The following is a 26,889-nucleotide window of genomic DNA, read 5'->3' on the forward strand; positions in this document are numbered from 1 at the left end:
GAGCTCCCGGAAGAGCGGAAAGCCCTGATGGAGCCTTCTCCGTTCCACAGGGCCTGCAAGATGGAGCTCTTCCACCAAGCGTTTGGTTGGGGCCAGGGCAGTTGAGATGAGAGGCCCCTCTCCCGCCTCACCCTGACAGCCGGCTCCCCTAAACTTCTTCTCTGAGGCACTAGAGGGAGGCTGTTGAGCGGGACGGGGGCAGCGGGAGGATTAGTATTTCATCCCTCAGGAGGGAATGATTTTAAGGGTTATTTTATCATTTTATTGTGAGGTTTTATCATTGTAACTCACTGGTAGCGGTGAGTAATAAATCAAATAAATAAATAAAAATTCTGATAAAACTGAATTCAACTGTTAACTCTTAAACTTTACCTGGACAGGTAAGTCATTATTTCATGTCAAGTTGCAGCCAATTTATGGTAAACCCATAGGTCCAGCTTTCTCAACCTGGATTTCATGAAACCCTGGGAAGGGTTTCCCAAATGCGTGAGAGTTGATTATTTTTAAATATATTTTTAAAATTTGTTAAAACATTTATTTGGTGATACATCTTTGGTCATGTTGACTGACCAACCCCCTTCCATCTAGGTCAGGGGTAGTCAAACTGTGGCCCTCCAGATGTCCATGGACTACAATTCCCAGGGGCTCGTGGGAATTGTAGTCCATGGACATCTGGAGGGCCGCGGTTTGACTACCCCTGATCTAGGTACTAGCAAAGGGCTGACCTTGCTTAGCTTCCAAGAGCTGACCAGATTAGCTTGAGCCATCCATAGAAGGTGATAACAACCCATTCAAAATAAAACAAAAATGCACAGCATGCTGGCTATGTCCCCAGTAATGCCACACAAGTCAGATAACCCTTGTGATGCTCACCTTAAACTTCATGTTCACGTAATAGTCTGTGATAATCCGGGCATTTTTCCGGGATTGCTTCATGCAACTGACACTCGACGGCTTAATAAATATAATGTAGGGTTTCAGTTCATGAGTACGAGCCAGTTGAATATTCTACAAGACCGCAAAACAAAAGGAGTCATTTCAGTTTGCTGAACTGAATTAAGAGCATTTATCCTGTCCCGGTTTTATCCCCATTAAAAACAAGTCATTGTTTATTCATTTTTAAGAAGCAACAACAGTGTAGACAAGATAGATTCAAGTGAAAACAACTCTTTGCTTCCTGGTCATCAACACTGATAGTTTCAGAGGGTAGCTATGTTGGTCTGTGCTCGATAAGCTAGATTCAAATCTAGTAGCCCCTTAGAGATCAACCAGATGTTCAGGTATGAGCTTTCAAGAGCCAAAGCTCTCGGACAAAGGGAGCTTTGACTCTCAAAAACTTACACCCCCACAATCTCCTGGTCTCTAAGGGGCTACTGGTCTTCAGTCTAGCTTGTTGTCTACAGACCAAGATGGCTACCCTTTGAAACTGAAAGTGTTGTAGACCAGGAAGCAAAGAATTGATTTAGCTTCCAAGTGGGATTTCCCCCCCCCCCCCCTTTTAACATCAGAGCAGGGCAGTTTTCAAACAACTCATTTGAAGGCAAGTTGCTATGGAGCATCTTTAAGAAACACAAGGACCCTGGTGTGCATGGAAACAGCTGTTGGGTCCTTTGGGTCCCGGCCACAGGCTCCAGCCCTGCATTTAAACTTTCCTATTTGAGGGCCGGAGTAGTTGAGACAATCGGTGATTCCTCATCAAATTTACTGCAGTTTTTTAAAAAGCATCTCCAGAGACTCAGGCACAACTGGGGCCAAGGTATTGGGAAGTGGGAAGTGGGGGGCTAACCACCCCCCTTTCAGCCCCATCAGGTCATGTCTGAAGCAGCTGTACAGTCCACAAAGGAAAAATGCATTCATTTCATATCTTGTCTAGCTTGGCTTTGAACCCATGGAGATCAGTAAGACCAAAGACAATCCTGGATTGAAGATAAAAGAGCCTCAAAGAGCCTTATGCTCTGCCACCTCCAACTGGCTACGGATCCCGAGCCCCAGAGAAGCACATCGGACCTCAACAAGGGCCAGCGCCTTCTCGGTGGAACGGGTGCCCTGAAGAGATCAGGGCCCTGACCAAACTCCCAGAATTCTGCAGGGCCTGCAAAAGGAAGCTCCTCCACTAGACATTCGACTGAGGTTAATCTGACCTTGAAACATCCCCCTCAAATCATACCCTCCATAATCTGAACGTTTCTGACATCCCTAGGGGCTTTGTTAAAGTTGTTCTATTGAAATTGTTCGATACGTTTATTATGGTAACCTGTTAAACTTATATTTACTGTTGGAATTGTTACTGATATATTGTTATTAATGTATAATGTTCTATGTCCTCATGTATACTGCCCTGGGCCATATGGGAGGGCAGTATAAAAATCTAAGAAAATAAATAAAGACTTTCTCCAGAATTAACAGTAACCCAATTATTCACTGAGTGCCATATTTATTATATTACAAGTTTGACAAAATACGTTCTCTTAACACTGGAGTCTTTACAAGATTCTGTTCACCATCAGCATGGACCCATTTGTTGTATTTGGTCCAGCTACTTCTTGTTTCAGTGGAACAGCTGGATCCATAAAACTCAGGCATTCAAATTCTTCTCATTCACCTGAGGCTCCAAATCTATGACGCAGATTTTCCCTTCATCATGCACTGCGCGTACAGCATCAGTGCTCGTGCCGTAGAGGTTTCCTTTGTATTCTCCGTACTCCAACATTCTGCAAATAGGACCAACAGAAAGAGGAGTAAAGTGAGAGGGCTTACTTCAGGTAACATTCTCTGACACTGGTACGTGTGGAGGCCTGGCAACATTCCCATGTTATTCCAGCTCGGTGAGCATTAATAGATGCTGCAGTTCACAGGTGAGTGTGTATTTCTTTTAGCCATCAGCTCTCAGCTAACTTCTGGCAACCCATCCAGTTTTCAAGGCAAGAAATGTCCAGAGATGGTTTGCCATTGCCTGCCTCGGCATGGTGACCCCGGTATTTGTTGTTGGTCTCCCATCCAAGCAGGACCGACCCTGATTAGCATCTGAGGTCAGGACTATCCAGAGCTGAGAACAATACAAAGTAGAGACAAACAATTCTGATGTGCTTTAAAGAAAATTAAGATCTTTGTGTTCAACGATGACAAAATTATCTGGAAGTTATGCAGAAAGACCATGTCAGATACATAAGAGGATTTAAAAATCATCAAGGATTCAGCTGCAAGATCTCTTTATGTGATCCTTGAGTGAAAAAAATAAGTCTTCAGATGTTTGGTACAGCTACGTGACATGTTTAGAAATACATATCAGTTAACAGTGGAATACCAGTTGAAGCGTTATCATGACTCTTGTGTTAAATAGGAAGATACCAAGCACTATCTAACTGACCCTGCAATCCAAGCATGTGGCCACATGGTTCATGTCTCCTTGAGCTAAAAAAGGAAGATTTAAGGAAACAAAGGAAAGCCAAGAATTACCTGTGACTATATACCATGTTTTCAAATATTTCCCGTGATACATAGTGATATTCTCTGCCATTGTCTTCATAGCTCTTCTGAGCCCGTGTTGTGTCTGTTTAAAGGAATATTCGCTTTATTGAAAACATTTAAATAGATTTGTACATTAATATTAGGATGGAAATTTGTGGCAAGGCATAAGCATTCAACATTGGATCCAGCCTGTGTCAAAAGCCCTGTGGCAAACTTTTCCTTTTCTACTCCTGTCCGTTCTGCATGCCACCCAAGCCTCCAAAGTCAGAAGACCCTCAGAAATGGCATTCAGTTTAGGGGCAAAAAAAAAAAAAAATGAGTGAAGACAAGATATGGCAAGAAGATCTTTCAGTCCCTTCTCTGTCAATACAATCCATTTCAAGAAGATCTGAGGAATACAACCATGAACAAGCAGCTGGGCAGGGAGAAGGAGAAAGTGCCAGCTCGGGAGCTACTGGTGAGTGTTGCTTTGTTTCTTACCATGTGTGAGGGCAGATGGGCTGCAGGAGGGGGGGGGCTGTTTGAGTGTTGCTGTTTTTTGTCTCTTCCTTGCCTGGGTGATGGGGGATTGCAGCTAATTGCACTAGCTGATCTGAATTAGGTGGCAGTTTTGCCTGGGGCTGACTGCTAAGGCCACCCTCTTTTGGGTGGGCCTTTGGGCTAGAAAAGGCTGTTGCTTGCCAGAGCAGGAAAGTAGGAAAGCTAAAGGACATTTGACTTGTGGATCAAGCCAGAAGACTCTGTAAGTGTTCCAGAGTTTGCAGACGGGGTCTGCTTCTTCCCGCAATGGATCAAAGCGGCGTAGCTGGTGACGGACCAGAGGCTGTGACTTCCACTCTCTGTGCCATGTTTGTATTTTTACAGAGAAGCTTTAAATACAAATGCATCAAGTGCAGGTTAGGAGCACTCCTGGAGGAGAAGGCTCAGAAGCTACAAGAACGCCTGTCCACACTTCATTCTACAAGGGAGAGTTAGAAAGAACTCATGGAGCACTTTTTGGAGAGCAATTAGGAGAGGTGGGAAAGGTGGCTCACCAATAAGAGGAGAACCAGGTACAAGAGGACAGCGGATGGAAGAACGTTACCCAGAGGTGTCGAAAAACAAGGAGATGTTCTGCCCCTCTGACACTCAGAAATCGTCTCCAGGATCTGCCCGTAGACCAGGGGTAGTCAAACTGTGGCCCTCCAGATGTCCATGGACTACAATTCCCAGGAGCCCCCTGCCAGCGAATGCTGGCAGGGGGCTCCTGGGAATTGTAGTCCATGGACATCTGGAGGGCCGCAGTTTGACTACCCCTGCCATAGACAGTGACTCTGGGCCCCAGGAACAAGGGCTGTTCTCCCAACTCTACCGAAGCTCAGAAGGTATTTCACAGGCCTCTGCGGATGAGAGGACTAGCCCTTTTGATCCCCAATATATTAAGACTAGGATAGGTGTTCTGGTAATTGTGGATTCTCTATTGAGAGGAGTAGAAGCCAAAGGGAGTCGACCAGACCTGTTGTCTCAGGAGGTCTGCTGTCTACCTGGCTTGAGAATCAAGGATGTGATGGAAACGGTGGAAAGACTCGTAAAGCCCAAGGAAAGACACCCCTTTACTGCAGAATAACTTACAGGAAAGTTCAAAAACTGAAGCCCCCGGGTATTCGTAGGAAGGATTGCGATGTCTCTACACTAATGCGCAGAGTCTGGGAAACAAGCAGGGAGAACTAGAAGTCCTCCCATCAGAAGGGGACTATGATCTAATAGGCATTACGGAAACCAGGGATAACACATCTGGAATAATAGGATTGAGGGGTACAACTTATTTAAAAGGGACAGACAAAGAAGGGGGAGGATCAGCACTATATGTTAAGATATATATACGTGTGAGGAAATACATCTGTGTAAGCATGAGATGGGGAAGAAATGGAGATAGTGACAGATTTTATTTTCCTGGGCTCCAAGATCACTGCAGATGGGGACTGCAGCGAAGAAATTAAAAGACGCTTGTTCCTGGGGAGGAAAGCTATGGCAAATCTAGACAGCATCCTAAAAAGCAGAGACATCACCCTGCCAACAAAAGTGCGTTTAGTCAAGGCTATGGTATTCCCAGTTGCAATGTATGGCTGCGAAAGTTGGACCATAAGGAAGGCCGAGCGTCAAAGAATTGAGGCTTTTGAACTCTGGTGCTGGAGAAGACCCTTGCGAGTCCCTTGGACTGCAAGGCGAACAAACCACTCAGTCCTAGAGGAGATCAGCCCAGACTGCTCCTTAGAAAGCCAGATCCTGAAGATGAAACTCAGATACTTTGGCCACCTCATGAGAAGGAAGGACTCCCTGGAGAAGAGCCTAATGCTGGGAGAGATCGAGGGCAAAAGAAGAAGGGGACGACAGAGAATGAGGTGGATGGATGGAGTCACTGAAGCAGTAGGTGCAAACTTAAATGGATTCTGGGGAATGGTAGAGGACAGGAAGGCCTGGAGGATCATTGTCCATGGGGTCGCGATGGGTCGGACACGACTTCTCACATAACAACAACAAGCATGAGAATTCAGCTGAGAGTCTTTGGGTAAAAATAAAAGGAGTAGGAAATAATAGTGGCATTATGGTGGGGGTCTGCTACAGACACCCAGGCTAGACAGACGACTTGGATGAGATGCTCCTAGACCAGGTTGCAAAATTCTCAGAGAGACGGGACCTCATGGTCATGGGAGATTTCAATTACCCAATAACAATAATACAATACAATACCTTTATTGGCATAAAGCAGATAAGCAGGATAAACAAAGTTAGTCAGGATACATCAGACAGTTTAAATTTAAAAACTGAGGACAGAAATTCAGCCGTAATAAAAGTGATGTCGGCATCCTTATCACTCAGTAAAAATTGGCAAATCAGGTCTCTTGAATGGTTTCTCCGTTTTGGTATGAGAGGTATGATATGCCTTCTCTGTTGAGTGAACAAGGGACAATCCAGTAGGATATGTTGGATGGTGTCAGGAGAACTTGATTCACAGGTGCATAGTCTGTTTTCGAAGGGGATCTTGGCAAATCTCCCTTGTAATACTTTAGATGGAAAGGCGTTAAGCCGAGCAAGCGAAAACGCTCTGCGATGGAGGGGATTTGCCAAGTTATGGAAATAAGCCGGCATTATCCCGTGCTTCACTTGGAGACCAAGCGCACGGGGAGAGCAGATTGCTGGAACAGTGGGATGGATTTTTTGAAATTCCTGATCAAGTAGCCTTTGTTTGATCTGGTACATAATGGAGGATTCATTCAGAGATAGGATGTAATCGTAGTCAATGCCAATTTGTTGGAGTGTAGTCAGGATGGTAGAGAACCATTTAAATTTAAAAGTGTCTCTCAGTAAACAGGCCAATAGACTATCTGATCAAACCCTAAAATGCAGTTTTAGCCAATATTTAAAGGTGAAAATCCAGGCCTTAGTTTCAAGAAGATTGTGTCCAGTTTCAAGACATAAAGAGGAGTAAGGGACGCAAATTGGAGTTCTCAAAATCTGCCAGAGGAAGGCCGACTGTAACCTCTCTATGTTTTTGTTAAAACCTGAAATCCACAGAGGGATACCATATAAAATTTGGGGAAGAATTTTAGAGTCAAACACACGACAGACAGCTGGGACAAACTGATTGCCTTTAAGGAAGAAAAAACGGTTTAGATGGGTAATGGAACAGTTAGCCTGCAAAGTAATCCTATTTCTGTGTTTGGTCCAGTGTAAATTATGTTGGAAGGTGATTCCTAGGTATTTGAAACATTTGACCTGCTCGATTTTATGACCACCAATGCGCCAGTTTGAGGGAGACCACTTCTGTGCAAAGACCATCACTTTGTTTTTTTTTTAAGTTTATCGATAGGTCATTGAGTTGGCAATATTCGTGGAAAGCATTCAGGTATCTAATCAGACCAATTCTGGAATGGGAAAGCAAGACGGTGTCATCAGCATATAGAAGAAGTGGGATTGGCAGTTTATCTAGTTTGGGTGGATGACCGTTTGTGAGTCTTAGGGTTTTTGGAAGATCATGTAAAAAGAGGTTGAATAAGTGAGGAGCAAGGACCCAGCCTTGTTTAACTCCTCTCAGGATGGGAATTTGATTAGTTAAATGACCCTTTTCAGTAAGTTTAACCTGACAGGTATTTTTGGAATGGACGTTCATTAGAAGTAGTAATAGGCGCAAATCAATATTAAGGTCTTGCAATTTTCTCCATAGTAAACACCTGGAGATAAAATCAAATGCACCCTTGAGGTCAACAAAAGCTACATAGAGTTTCCTCCTACCTGTATGAAGATATTTGTCTGCAAGAGAGTAGAGGGTTAAGCAGTGGTCTATGGTGGAACAGTTTTTAGTGAAGCCAATTTGTTCAGAACCTATTAGGTCATTTGAAGTCACCCAATCTAGGAGTTTAAGTTCTAGATGTTTGGCATACATTTTGCTGGCAATGGATAGAAGGCTAATAGGGCGGTAATTTTCTGGAGAGCTGGAGCCACCTTTTTTTTAAATAGGCACAATGGGCACAATGATTGAGTTACCCAGATATCTGTTGGAAGACCAGCTCTGCTAAAAATGAAAAGCCCAATAAATTCTTGACTTATCTTGATGACAACTTCATTTCCCAGAAAGTAGAAGGGGCAACCAGGGGGTCTGTTATTTTAGACTTGATTCTTACAAGTAGGGAAGAACTGGTTGATGAAGTAAAAGAGGCGGGTGCGCTTGGTAGTCGTGACCATGTGATTTTGGACTTTCTGATCTTGGGGAAAAGGAAAGCTGTATGTAGGCACACATTCAGGCTGGACTTAAGGAAAGCAAATATTAACAAACAAATTTAACAAACAAATTTTAACAAAGGTTGGGAGTTTCTCAGAAGTGAAATGCTGAAGGCACAATCACAGACGATTCCCTTGATAAGGAAAACTGGGAGGAACCTACAGAAACCAGGGTGGCTCCACAAACAGCTTTCAAAAGAACTGAGTAATAAAAGAGACTCATTTAGGGAATGGAAGGAGGACCTGATAACCAAGGAGGAATATAAACAAAGAACCAAGGCTTGTAGGGGGAGTGTTAGAAATGCTAAAACTTGAGATGAGTCATAGTTCAGGGCAGTGGTCCGCAACCTTCCGGTTGCTGCAGACCGCTGCTCTGGAGTGGCGGAAGAGGGCGGCCTGGGGCCCCGCGCACGCACGGCAGCCCCAGCGCAAACGTGCATGTGTGGACTGGCGTGCAAACGCGTGTGCGCGGCAGTCCGCGCATGTGCGTTTGCACCGCCGCCATGCCAGCGGCTGTGGCTCCCTCTCCTGGCCCCTCTGGGCCGCCAGCAAATCGGCCGCCAAAGCAGCTGATTAGCTTGCGGCTCAGCAAGCTTCTCTTCCCCCCCCCCCCGAAACAAGAAGCTTGCCGGGCCGCGAGCTAATCGGCTGCTTTGGCATGCTCATGGCCTGGCGAGCTTCTCGCTTTGGGGGGGGGCGGAAAGAGGGAGCTGCGTCCCGGCGCCAAGGCCTTCATGGCCCGACACTGGGCCGCGGCCCGCGGCCCGGGGACCACTGGTTCAGGGGATCCCTAGTCTTGAAAGTTCTGTGTGGGTCACAAAAATCTCACCACAAACAGCTTGTTGTTAGGTGCGAAGTCGTGTCCGACCCATCGCGACCCCATGGACAATGATCCTCCAAGCCTTCCTGTCCTCTACCATTCCCCGGAGTCCATTTAAGTTTGCACCTACTGCTTCAGTGACTCCATCCAGCCACCTCATTCTCTGTCGTCCCCTTCTTCTTTTGCCCTCAATCACTCCCAGCATCAGGCTCTTCTCCAGGGAGTCCTTCCTTCTTATGAGGTGGCCAAAGTATCTACAGGATCTGGCCTTCTAAGGAGTAGTCAGGGCTGATCTCCTCTAGGACTGACCGGTTTGTTCGCCTTGCAGTCCAAGGGACTCGCAAGAGTCTTCTCCAGCACCAGAGTTCAAAAGCCTCAATTCTTTGACGCTCGGCCTTCCTTATGGTCCAACTTTCGCAGCCATACATTGCAACTGGGAATACCATAGCCTTGACTAAACGCACTTTTGTTGGCAGGGTGATGTCTCTGCTTTTTAGGATGCTGTCTAGATTTGCCATAGCTTTCCTCCCCAGGAGCAAGCGTCTTTTTGCTGCAGTCCCCATCTGCAGTGATCTTGGAGCCCAGGAAAATAAAATCTGTCACTACCTCCATTTTTCCCCATCTATTTGCCAGGAATTGAGAGGGCCGGATGCCATGATCTTCGTTTTCTTGATGTTGAGTTTCAAGCCAACTTTTGCACTCTCCTCCTTCACCCGCATCAACAGGCTCTTTAGTTTCTGTTCACTTTCTGCCATTAGAGTGGTATCATCTGCATCATCTGAGGTCCACAAACAGCTATCAAGGCCCAAATGGTGTGCCCCATCACATGCCCTCTCCTTCTGCTGCTAGGGTTAATACTATAGAAAGAGGACGTTACATACGTGGCACTGCGCTCTGAAACTGATGGGGGTTGACGCCAATAAGTCGCCGTCGTAGTTCATTCACTCCAACCCCTGAAGGACCTGAGTATTTAAAGAGAAGCACAGATAACTCCTGTGTGAACACTGCAAGCCCCTGCTTCAGGGTTTTCACCTCCCTCCCACAAAGACCTTTCTCAAAACTCCACGGACCCACACACTTGTCAAGTTACCCCTGCTGAAGTCTGCTGTTACAGCTCAATTTGTTCAAATAACACAACAAAATCACTGCATGGAAATCAAATCATATGAGCACCATGAGGAACTGAGCAGAAGAGATCAAAATACTCTCCATATCAAAAAGGATCACAGAATCACAGAACCATAGAGTTGGAAGGGGCCATACAGGCCATCTAGTCCAACCCCCTGCTCAGTGCAGGATCAGCCCAAAGCATCCTAAAGCATCCAAGAAAAGTGTGTATCCAACCTTTGCTTGAAGACTGCCAGGATCTCTCATCCCCTCATACTATTATATTTGAAGTAATCTAGGGAGCAGTTTTACATGCTTGACCGTCTTCCATGCTCACCTATGTTTTTCAGGTTCCTCCAAACAACTAGTAGCAGTAGGGGAGAAAGGAGGAGGAGGCCATGTGGCCAGCATTGCACAGGAAGTGATGTCACCATGCCCGTGACTTCTGGGTGATGCTCTGATATTTGAGCAAAACTATATGGTAAAACTAGCTTCTACAATAGAGATTTTACTCAAATACCATAGTGTCACCTGTAAGTCACTGGTGTGACGATGCTGGCGACATGGTCTAGACCTCCTTTCTACCAGTCCATTCGATCCTCCATTGGCTGGCTGACCAGTGGCTGAGAGCAGGTTCTGGCAGCAGGGCCCCCACCACCACCACCACCACAGGCAGCTCTAGGCTCACCCTGGTTCTGTTGGGTCCTTTGTACAAGACACAAGCATAGGCTTTGGCTCCACATGTTTTCATGTGTGGCTAGGCTTTCTGCCAGTACAAGCCTCGTATGGCATTTTGCCAGTCACCTTTGAATATCTTATATTGTGCTGCAGTGTTTACTCCCTCTGCCCAGCACTTCTCGGGCAAGTTTGACCATAACAACACAACTGATGCACAGACAGAGTGAACATACAGTGGCTGCTCTTTATGGAGTGACTCCTGCAGAGACTCCCCTCGTGGCCTCTGTCCTTATGGTCCCCTCAAAGTGATTATACCGTAGCAGGCATCCCCAGTGTGCTGCCGATACCTTTTCTCTTGCCTGTCAAGTGTTTTTAGGAAGTGGGTGGGGCCAGGCAGGGCTCTTGCCCAGCAAGGCTTCTGATTGCCTATTGCAGTTTGGTTGACTGGGCAGATTTTTTGAAATGTTGCCCCCACAGCCCAGGAACTGCCCTGCGTTTCTGCAGTGGAGCTGGGGCAATCCTGTTGTGGCCGACTCCGCTTCCTCTGACAGCCATTTCATGGCAGCCATTCTGGGCTTCACCCAGAGAGCTGCGACAGAATTCCCAAGGGCCCGGAAGGCTCAGAAAGGCTGGAGGCTCCTGCACTAGAGAGCATGAGGTTGTGTGCATCGGCTTTTCTAAAGAGACTTGCTGCAACCTGTCCATTCATTCTGGGAACTCCGTACTTCCTGCCTGAGCTACTCAAAGTTCTGCTTTTCTTCAGCTACCCCAGAGCTCCGCATTTCCAGAAGACAGAACTTTCCTTTCAAGAGGTCAGCTTCAAGAAGCTGCATTTCCAGGAAAGCCAGTCCGACGCCTCCCTCCCATTCGTGACTCGGATGGGTCAAGCTCACCACCAATGCTTTCCGTCCTGTCGTGCCAGGCTGCCCATACGGCGCAGCTGGAAGTCAATGCAGCTTACCCACGAGCACGATTAGTCTGTGCCGGTCCACAGGGTGTCTCTGGTACCTCACCACCTCTTCATAAGGCGCCGCCACAGCGCTGTAGCAGGCATTGGGGCAGCGCGCATAGCACGGCGAGTGGCTGCTGCGCGATTTCCGGCGACACAGGCGCATGCTTCTGCGGAAGCCAGCTGGGGGAGACAGAAAGAGACAGAAAGACCAGTCGTTGAACAAAAGGGGCAGGTCTGCCAGGTTGACATTTTTCAGCGCATCAAATGTTCCTAGGTCTACAACCGATCATGGTGCTCCTGGGTTTGGTGGGACCAGATCCTTCTAGGGTGTCTGCAGCCCCCTGGACTGAGCCGCCCCCGTTCTTCCTGTTGCCACAGTTAATGCCACGGTTCCCACCTCACTTCTCCCCCCGGTGTCGTTTAGCAAAACCTGGAAGCTCAGGGACGGCTGTTCTGAACGGACTCAAGAACTGCCTTGCTGACCAAACTCAAGGCCTATCTGATGCCAGACCCCCCCCCCCTCGGTGGGGGCAAGGGTCTCCTGCTGCCAGGCCCCGCCTCTCTGCCACCAATCCGCTGGCTGGGGAGGGGGTTGCTTCCAAAACAAGGGCGGAATACCCGCCAGGTCAGCAGTGTGCCCCTGGGAGCTCAGTGTGACCCAGAAGGGCCAGAGGCACGTAAGGAATATCTGGGCCATGCTCCCATCTTTGCCCCAGAGTCGGAGCGTTGTCCTGATGTCCCTCACACGCCTGCGGCACTGCCAGGTCACACCGGAAGTCATGTGGGCATCATGTGGGTTTAAGGACTCAAGGGCCAGTAGCACCAGAGCCAGTTTAAAGGTTTGTGGGGCCCTGGCAGACCACAATTGCTGCTGTGGGAGCAGCCAGACTGGGGGCCGAGGGAAAGGGCTGCCATTCCATGTAATCTTAAAGAGGGCAAAGGGGGGAGGAGGAAAAGTGGGCCCCAGAGCACGTGCTACATGGATAAACGGGCCCTGGGGGGCATGTCGTTGCAACCTGCCAATGAACTCCCAGTGCCTGGTGAGCCCCCTCCTCGCCCCCTGCCAGCTGCGCAGTGGGATCCTGTTCCAGCAGCCGCTAGCCCAGCGTCACCATTGGCTGCTTGGTCCGCGGCCGTGGGGCTCAGAGGTCTGGAGACACAGAAGCCACAGGCCGCCAGTGTCCGATTAGGGTCTGGGAAGCTCCAGTTCGAAAACCCAGTCCCCCCCACGGGAGTGTGCAGAGTCACGTCCTCTCAGCCTCACCCACCTCACAGGGCTGTTGTGAGGAGAAACCAGGGGAGAGGAGAATGATGTTTTAGGTTCCCCTTGGGGAGAAAAGTGGAATATAAATAAATGTGTGTTTGTTTGTTTTTCTCTACCACCCTCCCAATATGACTCAGGTTTGCTTTCATAGCCATTGTTAGATGATCCTTCATGAGCCCGTCTGCTACTGCTGTGGATAGATGCGAAATTAAGATGTTTTGCAAAACAGATCCACGGCAGAAGGAGTCATGAGTGACAGAGGCTTAGGGTTAACAGATCTTTAAAAAGTATCAGACAGGAGATTAACAAATAATTTTTCAAAGAATAGTGGAATGGGCTGCCTAATGAGGTGGTGCTAGTGGGCTTCAAGTGCCGGCTGGACAGATCCTTCTCCTGGAGGCTGGAGGCACTGAGCAGGGGGTGGGACTGGATGGCCTCCATGGCCCCTTCCCACTCTGGGATTCTAGGAGTCTAGTTCAGCAGAGGAAGGGGCTGCCTGAGGAGGTGGGGAGCTCCCCCTCACTGGCCGTCTTCAAGCAGCGGCTGGACAGATCCTTCTCCTGGATGCTGGAGGCTGATCCTGCACTAAGCAGGGGGTGGGACTAGATGGCCTGCATGGCCCCTTCCCACTCTGGGATTCTAGGAGTCTAGTTCAGCAGAGGAAGGGGCTGCCTGAGGAGGTGGGGAGCTCCCCCTCACTGGCCGTCTTCAAGGAGCGGCTGGACAGATCCTTCTCCTGGATGCTTGAGGCTGATCCTGCCCTGAGCAGGGGGTGAACTAGATGGCCTCCATGGCCCCTTCCCACTCTAGGATTCTAGGAGTCTAGTTCAGCAGAGGAAGGGGCTGCCTGAGGAGGTGGGGAGCTCCCCCTCACTGGCCGTCTTCAAGGAGCGGCTGGACAGATCCTTCTCCTGGATGCTTGAGGCTGATCCTGCCCTGAGCAGGGGGTGAACTAGATGGCCTCCATGGCCCCTTCCCACTCTAGGATTCTAGGAGTCTAGTTCAGCAGAGGAAGGGGCTGCCTGAGGAGGTGGGGAGCTCCCCCTCACTGGCCGTCTTCAAGGAGCGGCTGGACAGATCCTTCTCCTGGATGCTGGAGGCTGATCCTGCACTGAGCAGGGGGTGGGACTGGATGGCCTTCATGGACCCTTCCCACTCTAGGATTCTAGGAGTCTAGTTCAGCAGAGGAAGGGGCTGCCTAAGGAGGTGGGGAGCTCCCCCTCACTGGCCGTCTTCAAGCAGCGGCTGGACAGATCCTTCTCCTGGATGCTGGAGGCTGATCCTGCACTGAGCAGGGGGTGGGACTAGATGGCCTTCATGGCCCCTTCCCACTCTAGGATTCTAGGAGTCTAGTTCAGCAGAGGAAGGGGCTGCCTAAGGAGGTGGGGAGCTCCCCCTCACTGGCCGTCTTCAAGCAGCGGCTGGACAGATCCTTCTCCTGGATGCTGGAGGCTGATCCTGCACTGAGCAGGGGGTGGGACTAGATGGCCTGCATGGCCCCTTCCCACTCTAGGATTCTAGGAGTCTAGTTCAGCAGAGGAAGGGGCTGCCTAAGGAGGTGGGGAGCTCCCCCTCACTGGTGGTCTTCAAGCAGTGGCTGGAGAGATCCTTCTCCTGGATGCTTGAGGCTGATCCTGCACTGAGCAGGGGGTGGGACTAGATGACCTGCATGTCCCCTTCCCACTCTGGGATTCTAGGAGTCCAGTTCAGCAGTGGAATGGGCTGCCTCAGGAGGTGGGGAGCTCCCCCTCACTGGCCGTCTTCAAGCAGTGGGTGGACAGAGACTGATCCTGGATGCTTGAGGCTGATCCTGCACTGAGCAGGGGGTGGGACTAGATGACCTGCATGTCCCCTTCCCACTCTAGGATTCTAGGAGTCTAGTTCAGCAGTAGAAGGGGCTGCCTAAGGAGGTGGGGAGCTCCCCCTCACTGGCCATTTTCAAGCAGCAGTTGGACAGATCCTTCTCCTGGATGCTTGAGGCTGATCCTGCACTGAGCAGGGGGTGGGACTAGATGGCCTCCATGGCCCCTTCCCACTAGGATTCTAGGAGTCTAGTTCAGCAGTGGAAGGGGCTGCCTAAGGAGGTGGGGAGCTCCCCCTCACTGGCCGTCTTCAAGCAGCAGCTGGACAGATCCTTCTCCTGGATGCCTGAGGCTGATCCTGCACTGAGCAGGGGGTGGGACTAGATGGCCTGCATGACCCCTTCCCACTCTAGGATTCTAGGAGTCTAGTTCAGCAGAGGAAGGGGCTGCCTGAGGAGGTGGGGAGCTCCCCCTCACTGGCCGTCTTCAAGCAGCAGCTGGACAGATCCTTCTCCTGGATGCTGGAGGCTGAACCTGTATGGCCCCTTCCAGCTCTACAGCTTTATGATCCTCAGATGATTCTAAGTGCAGTTGCCATAAGCAGATTAAAGGAAAACAGATTGTTTGGAGGACAAAGGGAAAGGAAGAGCAGAGGGACATCTGGGGATGCAACAGCAAACCTTTCATCTATCTCAAAATGACCACCTACCAACAAAGACTTGCTGACCGGATCCAGTGAATTCTTCCTCTTCTAGGATGCGAAAGCCGCCACATGCAAGCGAGGGAGGACAATGAGAAAGGACAGGGAGTGTCAAAGTGCTCCAGAGGGATAGTCATGTTAGTCTGTCGAAACAAAATTAGACAAGTGCCTAGGGGCCCCTTGAGGACTCCACAGCCTTTATTTTCGCAGAATCTTGTACACAACTGACAAGCAGAATCCACTCCCTGGAAGTACATGCTAGACCAGGGGTGGCCAGACTGGGGCTCTCCAGGTGTCCATGGATGTCCATGAGCATCTAGGGAGCCACAGTTTGGCCACCCCAGAGAGATGAAAACAATCATTTTTTTTTTAATGTGCCACTGGACGACTGGCTTTTCCCCTCCCTCCACACAGTAGATGTGAAAGTGAATTATGTTGACTTTCACCTTTCCCCCCTTCCCAATACAGTAGATGTGAAAGGAGCTAGAAGAACAAGACAGGGAAGTGTATTGAGGGGGAAATGTCCAATATTTTTCAATATGATATAAATCATTATATAACCAGAAGCAACTTTTCACAATAGGAACTCCATCTATTGTAGGGTTGCCAGCCTCCAGGTGGGACCTGGAGAGCTCCTGGAATTACAACTGACCTCAGACAATGGAGAATTGTTTATCTGGAGACAATACCCTCTTGGGAGGGAGGGTTCTGTGGCATTATCCCTGGCAGATGTCCCTCTAGCCAAAGATATCTGGGTATTTCTCCCCCAGGAGTAGCCCGGAGTCCCTACTCCAGAGTCGTGCTGTTCTGTTCAGAGACACTTGTCTGCTACGAGAGACAGAGTGCTTTGGGATCCCTGCGTTAACCCATTTTCCATGGACTTCATGGACTGGCACTGCGTGCAATCAACCCTGTTATATCCACAAGTCCCGTCTGCAGCCACAACATGCATAAGGAGCATCTCTGTCCGGCCAGATGACGGACCTTTTTTCTTCCAAACTGCAGCCAATTTATGGCAGCTCCACGGGATTTTCAAGGCAAGAGGTGTTCAGGGGTGTCTTGCCATTGTCTGTCTCCGTGGACTAACCCCGGGGTAGTCAACCTGTGGTCCTCCAGATGTCCATGGACTACAATTCCCATGGGCCCCTGCCAGCAAATGCTGGTGGTGGCTCATGGGAATTGTAGTCCATGGACATCTGGAGGACCACAGGTTGACTACCCCTGTACTAACCCATTCCTTGGTGGACTCCCATCCAAGAACTAACTAGAGCTGACCTTAGTTGATTTTGGAGATATGGTGAAGCTGTGCTAGCCTGGGCCATTCAGGTAGGGCAGGGGTGGCCAGACCATGGGGACTACGATTCCCATGAGCATGTACTGGCAGGGGTGGGCTCTCTAGCTGTGGGTAGGGAAATCCCTGGTGATTTGGGGGTGGAGCCTGACAAAGGCAGGGGACCTCAGCAGGGCACAATGCCATAGAAGGACACCCTTCAAAGCAACCATTTTCTCCTGGGGAATTGATCTCTGTAGAGATCAGCTGTCATTCTGAGAGGTCTCCAAGCCCCATGTAGAGGCTGGCAACCCTACATTCAGGTCAAGGCAATAATTAAGTGCTATTAATTTGCAAGTGCCTTATGGTGACCCATCATGAGGTTTTCAAGGCCATTTGTCTTCTTCTGCCCAGCAAACGTGGTCTTTCTTGGTGGTCTCCCATCCAAAGACCAACCTTGGCCAACCCTGTTGAGCTCCCAAGGTCTGGCCACCTGGGGCTAGGCTGGGCCCCCGCGGCTAATTAGTGCCTGCATCACTCAGATGTGTTTCCATTCAGTAAGCAAACACTGATGTCCTGTTCCACAGGGGCCATTGCATTAACCTCTGCGCCTGTTTATCAGATAAGACGACAATCTGTCATCCCGTACAGCTTTTACAAATCAGTGCCACATCAGGGCCTTTCCGTTTCCTGACAGTAAGAAACATGACTGACAACCATATAATCTCCAATGGAAAGGAAATGTTCAGATTACCTTCTTTAAGCTCCTCTGGTTTACAGGAAGAGAACAGAAGAAGAAGAAGAAGAAGAAGAAGAAGACGTGTTAAAAATGAGGGATCTCAGAACTTCCAGGCCACATCTGAGTGGACCAAAATTGATCGTTCGATTGATTGATGAAGTTTACCGGAACTTAAACACAATGGAACAAGCAGGGTAGTACAAAGGCTGACCATCTTACGAGCCTCTCCAAAATATTTCGCAAGGACATGTATTTCTGATCTTATCATTACGACTCCATCAACCTAGTTTCAAAATTTCACGTCTCGATTCCACATCGACCAGCTTCTTCAGTCTCTTGAGAGTCAGTCCGGTCCTAAGGAAAGTTCCACTTTCACCTTTCCTTGACTTTTTAAAATCCCCGTTGGCCTCATTGTCTCTTCTGAGTTATTTCAACAAAAAGCTCTGGGCAAACCCGTTTCCACCTGCAGTTTCAAACCTCCCCTTGAGATATTCATATTTACCATCGTTCTGTGATCTCCTCCAGGAGATCATAACACCAAACTACAAGGTTTAAGGATCTGCGGGGCCTGTAGCCCCAGAGCCAGCTTCAGCACTCGTGGAGCCCTAGCAGAGTCCCCTGGGGGTGGGAGCAGCCAGACTGGGGGTGGTGTGAACGGGTGTCCTTGAAGAGGGAAAAGGGGGGAGGTCAGAGGCTATGGCCCTGATCTATGGCGGGAAGGGAAGGCTACACACGGGCCCTGTGGCCTGTGCTACATGGATAAACTGGCCCTGCAAACAACCACGAGAGCTACCCGCTTGACTTGCTCTGTCCTGCTGAATTCTCTGAAAAATTCTCGGATATGGAGTGAAATATAGTTGGTTAAGGATTTTTTAAAAAGTTCTGCTCGGAAAATGGGGAAAATATAGCATCTCATCTGGGGTTGCCAGCTCTGGATTGGGAAATACCTGGAGATTTGGGGGGGGGGGTGCCTTAAGAGCGTGGAGTTTGGGAAGGGCAGGAACCTCGTAGGGTATATCCTGCCACGGACTCCATGCAGAGCAGCCGAAGCCATTGGAATCCACAGGGATCACTATTGTCGCCTGGCAACCCTAATCCCATCTCCCAGGGACTGTGACCATTCGCATTTCCTTTCTCTTCTCGGGGAAGGGAAGACTTCAGACATCCTGAGTGACCTGCCCCATTTTAGGTTTCTAATGCACAAATGCATCCTGATGCTTGAGGGGCCCAAATTGGATCCTCCTCAGTCTAGAGTAATAAGGACACGATGAAGTCAATTAGGCCTTCAGTTATGTAATGTAATCTCCTGATCTGTCCTTACTGGCACCTGCCTCGTTCGGCATTTCTCACCGTAATGTGCACAGCCCTGTTGTTAAAGAGAAGAGGACCCAGCTGGTTTAAGCGCTGGCCATGCAAATCTTCAACTTGGAAATCACAGAGAAGCCGTGACAAAATGGCTTTCCAGAACTAGAAACAAAACTTTGCTCAAAGATGTCATCGTCCATTTTCGGGACAGAACAGTTTAATCTCCTTTCTACCACATACTTTGAAACTCTATTAAAAGGATGATTTAACAACCCAAATCTTAAAAAAAAAAAAGACTTCTACTTACCAGACTCAAAAGTTTCCTCATCTTTTAAGTCATCCAGTAAGCAAAAATAGCAAATATATTTAATTTCAATACTATCCCTCTCTCAGATCATTCTAATGCATCAGAAAGGATTTCCCCACCCATGGGAACCGGAGGGCATTGGGGTATAATTCCCCCCCACACACTGCACATGTTGGATAATGTACTTTCAATGCCTGGCTTTCACAAGAACACGTCACGTCAGACTAGCCTTATCTCTTATTTTTAGAAAGTGACTACCTTGCTAGATCAGGAGACTGCTGTGTACATTGTTTATCTTGATTTCAGTAAGGCTTTTGATAAGATCCCGCATGATATTCTTATTGGCAAGTTGGTAAAATGCAGTATGGATCCTATTACTGTTAGGTGGATTGAGAACTAGTTGACAGAGGGTGCTTGTAAATGGTTCACCATCTTCTTGGAGAGGAGTGACAAGTGGAGGGCCTCAGAGATCTGTCCTGGGCCCTGTGTTAGTTAACAAATTCATAAATGATTTAGATGAAGGAATAGAGGGGGTGCTTATTAAATTTGCAGATGATACTAAACTGGGAGGGGTAGCAAACACACCATAAGACAGAATCAGTATACAGGGTGATCTTGACAGGCTAAAAACTGGGTTAAAATGAATATGATGAATTTCAATAATTATAAATGTACAGTTCTTAATTTAGGTAGGAAAACTCATGCATCCCTAGAGGATGGGCGAGACTTGTCTTGGCAGCAGTACGTGTGAAAAGGATCTGGGGGTCTTAGTAGATCAGACAGTGAATATGAGTCAGCTGTGTGATTCGGTGGCTAAAAAGGAAAACGAGATTTTGGCCTGTATTTAAAGAAGTATGCGAGGTGATGTTACCGCTTTACTCCACTCTGGTAAGACCTCACTTGGAGTCCTCTGTTCAGTTTTGGGCACCACAACTGCAGATGGATGTAGAGAAACTGGAGCATGTCCAGAGGAGGGCTAGGAAGATGGGGGGGGGGTCTGGAGACCAAGTCGTATGAGGAAAGGCTGCAGGAGTTTGGTTTGTTTAACCTGGAAAGAAGATGACTAAGATGATCATCTTCAAATACTTGAGGGACTGCTGTATAGAAGATGGAGCAGAGTTGTTTTCTGTTGCCCCAGAGGGTTGGACCAGAACCAATGGCTTGAAATTAATTCAAAAGAATTTTCGGCTAAACATCTGGAAGAAGTTCCTGACAGAGTGGTTCCTTAGTGGAACAGGCTTCCTTGGGAGGTGGTGGGTTCTCCTTCTTTGGAAGTTTTTCAGCAGAGGCTAGATAGTCATCTGACGGAGAGGCTGTTCTTATGATCTTAGGCAGATGGTGAGTGGGTGGGCAGGAGGGGATGGGCCAGGGTTTGTCTCTTGTGGCCCTTCCTGGCATCCCCAGGGAAGTGCTGATTGCCACTGTGGGATGGTGGGTGAATTCCCTCCAGGCCAGGCTGGATTCTGGAGATTTATGGGCATGAAATGGGGGTCACTGTGGGTGAGCAGGTAGTTGTGAGTGTCCTGCCTAGTGCAGGGGGTTGGACTAGATGACCCTGTAGGTCCCTTCCAACTCTATGGTTCTATGATTTCAAGTCTATTTTATATGCTGAAACATACAAAATGCACTGAAAGATTATACAACAAAATATTGACCAGGAAGACGGCCTTCCACTTAAGCATTTGAGGTTATTAAGAGAGGCTTTGAGTTCAAGCTTATTAAACAGTCAGAATGTATTTGTTTGTTTGTTTATTTATCTTTCTGTACTGCCCACCCCTGAGGCTCCTTCTTTCTTCCCCTTGGAATTAAGAACGCAAAACTCAGCAAACTGGATCAGACTTACAAAGTCAGAGTCCGGAGGATAGTACTGGATTTATGCAACGGATTGGTCCTTCATTTAAGGGCAAGGCAGCCCGTGGCTTCCCTTTAGAGTATTTCATTTGACGTTGCTAATTTTGTTTTTTGCATTTCCCTGCAGGATTTAATGTTTAAGCTCTTTACAGTGCAACCCTAAGCAGCGTTATTCCCTCGGAGTCTTGGGATCTGCAAGATCTGCAACATAAAAAGAGCACCCTGCAGGGGGGTCAGGGGAGATGGGTAATTAGCATATTGAGATGAGGAACTTCCCGATATTTTCAAACAGCCTCCTGAATAGCTCACTTGGAGGCTTCCTTCTCCCCTGAGCACTCTTTCTTCCTCCTTGCGAACAGAGCAGAATGAAAAGCGGAAGAGGGTAGGTAGTCAGACAGTTGGAAATCTCTCTCTGTATATATGCAAAGTGGTTTCTCTTCTCAACACAACTCTTTCATTCTTTTAAGCAGCTTGGTGCTTCGTATCTCTTTGCAAATTTAGGCTCTGCCGACACCCAGCCCATTGAAGACGGTGGGTGGGCTTGGAGTGGGGTAACTCTTTCGGATTCCACTTTTCCCGTTTTCAAGTCGCAGGTGACGTATGGCTGTCCTCTATGGCAGAAGTCCCCCAAATTAGGCAAACGCAGAACGTGAAGCAAAACTTTGGGGCTTTTCGCACGCCTTCAAAATCACACAATGGTTGCCAATTGAAAACGCTACTGATTTGCCATTATGCACAACGTCGTTGACAATCTGCCACACACCTGAAACCGATCCGCAAAAAGCGCTTCCTTGTAGCGCTTTCAGGGAAATCCCCAAAAGTGGATTCACCCTCCGGAAAGCGCTACACTCCTGCAACCAATCTGCAACACTAGTGGGAAAGTTCTGTGTGTTACCATTGTTGTGGTTTCTACAAAGTCCCTCCCCCTGGCTCTCTCCTCTGATCTTCCGGCAAAGCGATCGCCATTTTTTTTCCTCCGAGCGAGTGAAGTTCAACCCACCAGCGAACCTCTGTTTAGAGGCTTCCCCGGCTTCAGTCCCTCCCCAGAGCTGTTTAGTCACTAAGCACAGAGAAGCCCGTTTGCTGATGTATTTTCCCTTTATTTTTTACATTGTTTTCGGCCGAAAATCGGGCCCGTGAGGGGGGGGGGGATTTTTTTTTTTACTCGGGAGGAGCGTGGCAACGATGAAATGACAGCTCAAACACACCTGCCAGCTGATGGGTCTCTCCGTTGCAACGAATCAACACATATTCGTTGCAATGGGTGTGTTTTTTTAAAAAAAAAAACCTTTCTTAAAGGGAAAGGGGCTATTTGGGAGCATGCTAACGGCTGCCCATTGGCTGCTTGACGGCCAGGAGCGGGACGAGCTCGGCAATAGCGCTTCCTGGCTAGCGATTTTTGCTGAGACCGGAAGCCTTTGGGAAACGATAGAAACGCAACTGGATTCCACTACAAAGTCAGGTATGCATAATGACGAATTCCACTATTTTAAATGGCGATTTTTCGTTCAGCAAACAATTTGCTATAAGGATCCCGGTGCGGAAAGCCCCTTTGTTTCAGGAATAGAACACAGCACCATAAGAAGACCCCGACAAGGGTGACCTTGTAGGGATTTTGAAGCAAGATACATTCAGAGGGATCTTGCCCCTGTCTGCCTCTGCACAGGAACCCGCCTCTGCCTTGGAGGTCTCCCATCCAAATCCTAGCCAGGGCCAGCCCAGCTTAGCTTCTAAACTCCGATGTGATTGGGCTGGGCTGGGCTGGGCTGGGCCACGGTGCTCTGGCTTCACCATCCAGCCCTTAGCATGGAAGAAGACTCCACATAGGGTAGAGCAGGGGTAGTCAAACTGCGGCCCTCCAGGTGTCCGTGGACTACAATTCCCATGAGCCCCTGCCAGCAAACGCTGGCAGGGGCTCATGGGAATTGTAGTCCATGGACATCTGGAGGGCCGCAGTTTGACTACCCCTGGGGTAGAGAACGAGGTGGGATAGGTTTGGGTGAGGAGGATGGGACCACGGCTGCCTTGGTTGTTTAATTGGGTCTTATTGTATTTTAATGTTTTATTTTGTGAACCGCTACAAGACCAATGGGGAGCGGCAGTATATAAATTGGGAATTGCCTTGTCATAAAATAAAATGGGAACTGGATACCAGTTCTTGTGCCAGAAGAACCATCAAGCCACTGGGATTAGCTACACCTCCGTGGCTGATATTTAAAATGTAAAATGTTTTACTGGCCACTCGAATACTCATGATTTAAAATAAACACTTGAAAGAGAGATGCACCACCCAGAGTCCAGCGTTCCCCCCAGGGGCTGGTGCCCAACTGATGCTGATCCTTTCCAGATCAAGTATTGGCTCTAACGACCACCTTGGTTTTCCTTTTCTGGACAGACACACCAGTAGTCTGCTTATGCTGTCAGCCCATCGCTAATCAAGACCTACGGGGGCAGATCCCTTTTTGGTGACAGGGGAGAGGGTTTCTGGCCCTTCTCTCTGGACACAACATTACCTGTTTCCACACACTTCTCATCGATCTGCATGTCATCTTCTTTACCGGGTTGCAAGCAAAAGTGAGAAAAGAACCTGATTGAGGCCGCAGTGATGCAGGAAATCTAAATCTCTAAGTACAATCAATAATCCACACCATTATTCAATCCTTACAGTTTGTCTCTAAGATTTCAACCCTGTGCTAGGGTGCAGCAGTAATTTGCTTCTGATGGTGCAAAGGATAGAGCAAAAAGGTCTCAGATCACAACTGAGGATCTCATTTCCACATACGTAGTGGCTTGATGTCATGCCTCTCTAGGAAGTGCCAAAAACTCTGTAGTAACAGCACAGAACTTCTGCCAATTCCTAGAGAGAGGACCAATGTCACTTCCAGATCTCCGCAGAACTGGCATCATGCTGTAGGTCCCAACAGCCTCTCATCAGAACTGTGCCGAGAAACAGGAGCTGGGGATCCCCTGTCCTTGGCTGCCTGGCAACCCTACAGCATCAGGGCCACTCTGGGCCACATCCCATGTGGGGTGGGCTGGGACCACTTGTGTGGAGTGGAGGCTGCTCTTTCTCTTCCGCCCATCTGTCAAGACGGTGGGTCCTCTCCTGTTACCTCCATTCATGTACCTCTAAGTCTTTCCTGGCAGTGGGAAAAGCAGCCTCGGGTTGTGATTTCTTTGAGAAACCAGAGTGAGGGGGGAATGTTTTATACCATCTAATTTTCAGGCAGCACTCATGTGGGAGAACTGGGATTGAGAGCACATTTCTGGGTGTCAAGACATGTTCACATGTTCCCCAGTTGCCTGCTCACTCCTTCTCCTGTTCTTGCTACGTTTCCTTGACCTATTTAAGCTGTGTCATTTTTATAGCTTAGAGACCTCACAAATCTCCTGGGAGCGTTTTATCGCTTTGACCTTCCGAGTTTGATGTACTTTTTAGGAATGTCTTTGCAGAGTCTGACCAGGGGTGGCCAGACTGTGGCTCTCCAGATGTCCAAACTGCTGGCAGGGGCTCATGGGAATTGTGGTCCACGGACATCTGGAGAGCCACAGTCTGGCCACCCCTAGTCTAAGCTGTTGCACATGCTTTTGCATGGTAAATGACGTTCATACCTTGTATCTCGTCCAGTTTACCTCATTTCAAATTGTGGGGAGGGGACTGAGCTTATGGTCTGCTTGCCAGCTTGGTTTTTCAGCTTTTGCAAGGAAGAAGAAGAAGAAGAAGAAGAGTTGGTTCTTATATGCCGCTTTTCTCTACCTGAAGGGGGCTCAAAGCGGCTTACAGTCGCCTTCCCTTTCCTCTCCCCATAACAGACACCCTGTGAGGGAGGGGAGGCTGAGAAAGCCCTGATATTACAGAAGGAGAAGAAGAGTTGGTTCTTATATGCCGCTTTTCTCTCCCTGAAGGAGTCTCAAAGTGACTTACAATCCCTTTCCTCTCCCCACAACAGACTCCCTGTGAGGGAGGGGAGGCTGAGAGAGCCCTGATATTCCTGCTTGGTCAGAACAGCTTTCTCAGTGCTGTGACTAGTCTCAGGTCACCCAGCTGGCTGCAAGTGGAGGAGGAGCGGGGAATCAAACCCGGCTTGCCAGATTAGAAGTCCGCAATTCTAACCACTACACCAAGCTGGCTCTCAAGGAACCTGGGTTCTCTGTTTGTTCTTTTTCTCAACAAGATTTTCTTCCAACAAGTGAGTCTGCTGATTGAGAATTCAGCAGAGGCTTTAGCCAGAAGGGCGGGTAGTTCTAGGAACTGCCAGGAACTCTGTGGTAAAGCTTCAAGGCTTGGAGTGGGAGCAGACAGCAGGACTTGGGGGTGGGGGATTCCCCGCAGTGATTGGGGGTTTTAACAAGCCTAAAAGCAGGGTTGTTCCTAAATTCTATATTTACTTTGCAGAGACAAAGGCCTAATAAACAAAATGCAGCACTCCATATGTGACACGCTAAACTTAGTGAAGTGGGGGGGGGGGAGTCCACCAATTTAGTCTTTGCAGATGCTTCCAGGAGAGAGCACCCAACGCAAATCACTGGTGCTGATCAAGAGAAGTGTGGGTCTCCTCTAGACTCCGATGCAGCTGTCCTGCGCTGGGCAAGGGGGCAGAAAGAAACAGATTCTACTCACCTTCTTCCACCGTACTCACTGTCCACAGCAGATCCACAGAAGCAGTTATTTAAAAACAAAAACACACACACAGGAGACCTGAAGGGTTTTGTTGCTGGGAACAAAACGTTGCATCATTTCATCTAAGAGACGATAATATGGATCAACATCGTAATCGATCAACTTCTAATAAAAACACAGAGCTACTTTTGACACAGCGTCTTGCATGTCCAAGTGAATGGAAGGTGTAGCCGCATAAATCATTAGACTTCACAAGCAGACTTCACAACAGGGTTGCCGACGGCCTGACAGCTGGTGGGAGCTGGGAGGCAGGGACTAGGGTTCCCAGACTCCCTGACTGGAGTAGAGATCCCCCACGCCTTCCCCATTAATCCCCCCAAAAGGGAAGAAGGCCAGAAATTAACATGATCTGCCTACCATAGAGTCTTTGCCCAATTCTACCACAGCCCCAAAGCCAGAGATACCCCCAATGTGCCGATGTCACTTTTGGTTCACAACACGCTCATGTTCAGCGCTCCACCCTGCTCCCATTAAGTGTGCCCCCCACCCCCACCCCTACCCCCACCCTAGCCGCTACGAGGGACCCGGCAACTCTAGCAGGGGCTTGAGGATGTGCTGCCAGTGTGGTTGTGGAGCACACAGAATTTGGGGTTTTCCAGCAGGAAGACTCCTGCCATAGCGAGAGACCTCATAAAAGGATCCTCATGACAACTTCTGAGTTATAGTAATGCAATCTTTAGAATACCCCATAGACCATTGATTCAAACAATTCAAAAAATGCTTTTCAAATGTTTAAGTTATTATTTATTTATGGATTTCTTTCTCACAGCTATCGGTGAGCCAACTCACGGCAGGTTACATAAAAGATAAAACCCCACATAAAAATGAACACCATTATCAGCCCTCCCTTATAAAGTCCCGGAGGTGAGAAATAACCTCCCAGCTCCACCCCATTTTCCAGCCACCCCTCCCCAGTGCCTCGGAAAATCGTTAGATGTCTAATTTGGAGATGCCTCTCAGACCTTCTGTGCCCTGGCCTCCAACAAAGACCTGGTGGAAGAGCTCTGCCTTACAAACTCCGGACCAGCTGGGCCAGAGGGAGCATAAAGATCTTTAAAAGTCTGGGTGGCATTCCACAGGGGAGCCAAAAGAGCGCAAAAATCCTTCTCCCACTGCAACCCTCTGTGTCCGGAGAGCAGCCACTGAAGGGCTTTCCCGTGTATCTCTCTCCCGGTGAGGTGGTGGGC

The 26,889-nt window shown here is 48.6% G+C and overlaps 1 protein-coding gene across 3 annotated transcripts in view; it reads right to left on the bottom strand.

The window, feature by feature from the left end:
- MPP4 (MAGUK p55 scaffold protein 4) overlaps positions 1–26,889 on the bottom strand; it is a 46,727-nt gene that overhangs the window by 1,941 nt on the left and 17,897 nt on the right. For 2 of the 3 annotated variants that reach the window (XM_077319159.1, XM_077319157.1), the window contains exons 12-20: positions 25,643–25,660; positions 23,535–23,573; positions 17,574–17,588; positions 15,559–15,600; positions 11,793–11,963; positions 9,928–10,008; positions 3,457–3,550; positions 2,603–2,711; positions 874–1,008 (exon numbers count right to left, since the gene is read on the bottom strand). In XM_077319159.1, the coding sequence (XP_077175274.1) occupies positions 874–1,008; positions 2,603–2,711; positions 3,457–3,550; positions 9,928–10,008; positions 11,793–11,963; positions 15,559–15,600; positions 17,574–17,588; positions 23,535–23,573; positions 25,643–25,660 (704 nt within the window). The remainder of the gene's footprint in view (positions 1–873; positions 1,009–2,602; positions 2,712–3,456; positions 3,551–9,927; positions 10,009–11,792; positions 11,964–15,558; positions 15,601–17,573; positions 17,589–23,534; positions 23,574–25,642; positions 25,661–26,889) is intronic. The other variant, XM_077319158.1, reaches the window with a different exon arrangement.

The sequence above is a fragment of the Paroedura picta genome, chromosome 2, assembly GCF_049243985.1.
Source record: "Paroedura picta isolate Pp20150507F chromosome 2, Ppicta_v3.0, whole genome shotgun sequence".
NCBI lineage: Eukaryota > Metazoa > Chordata > Lepidosauria > Squamata > Gekkonidae > Paroedura > Paroedura picta.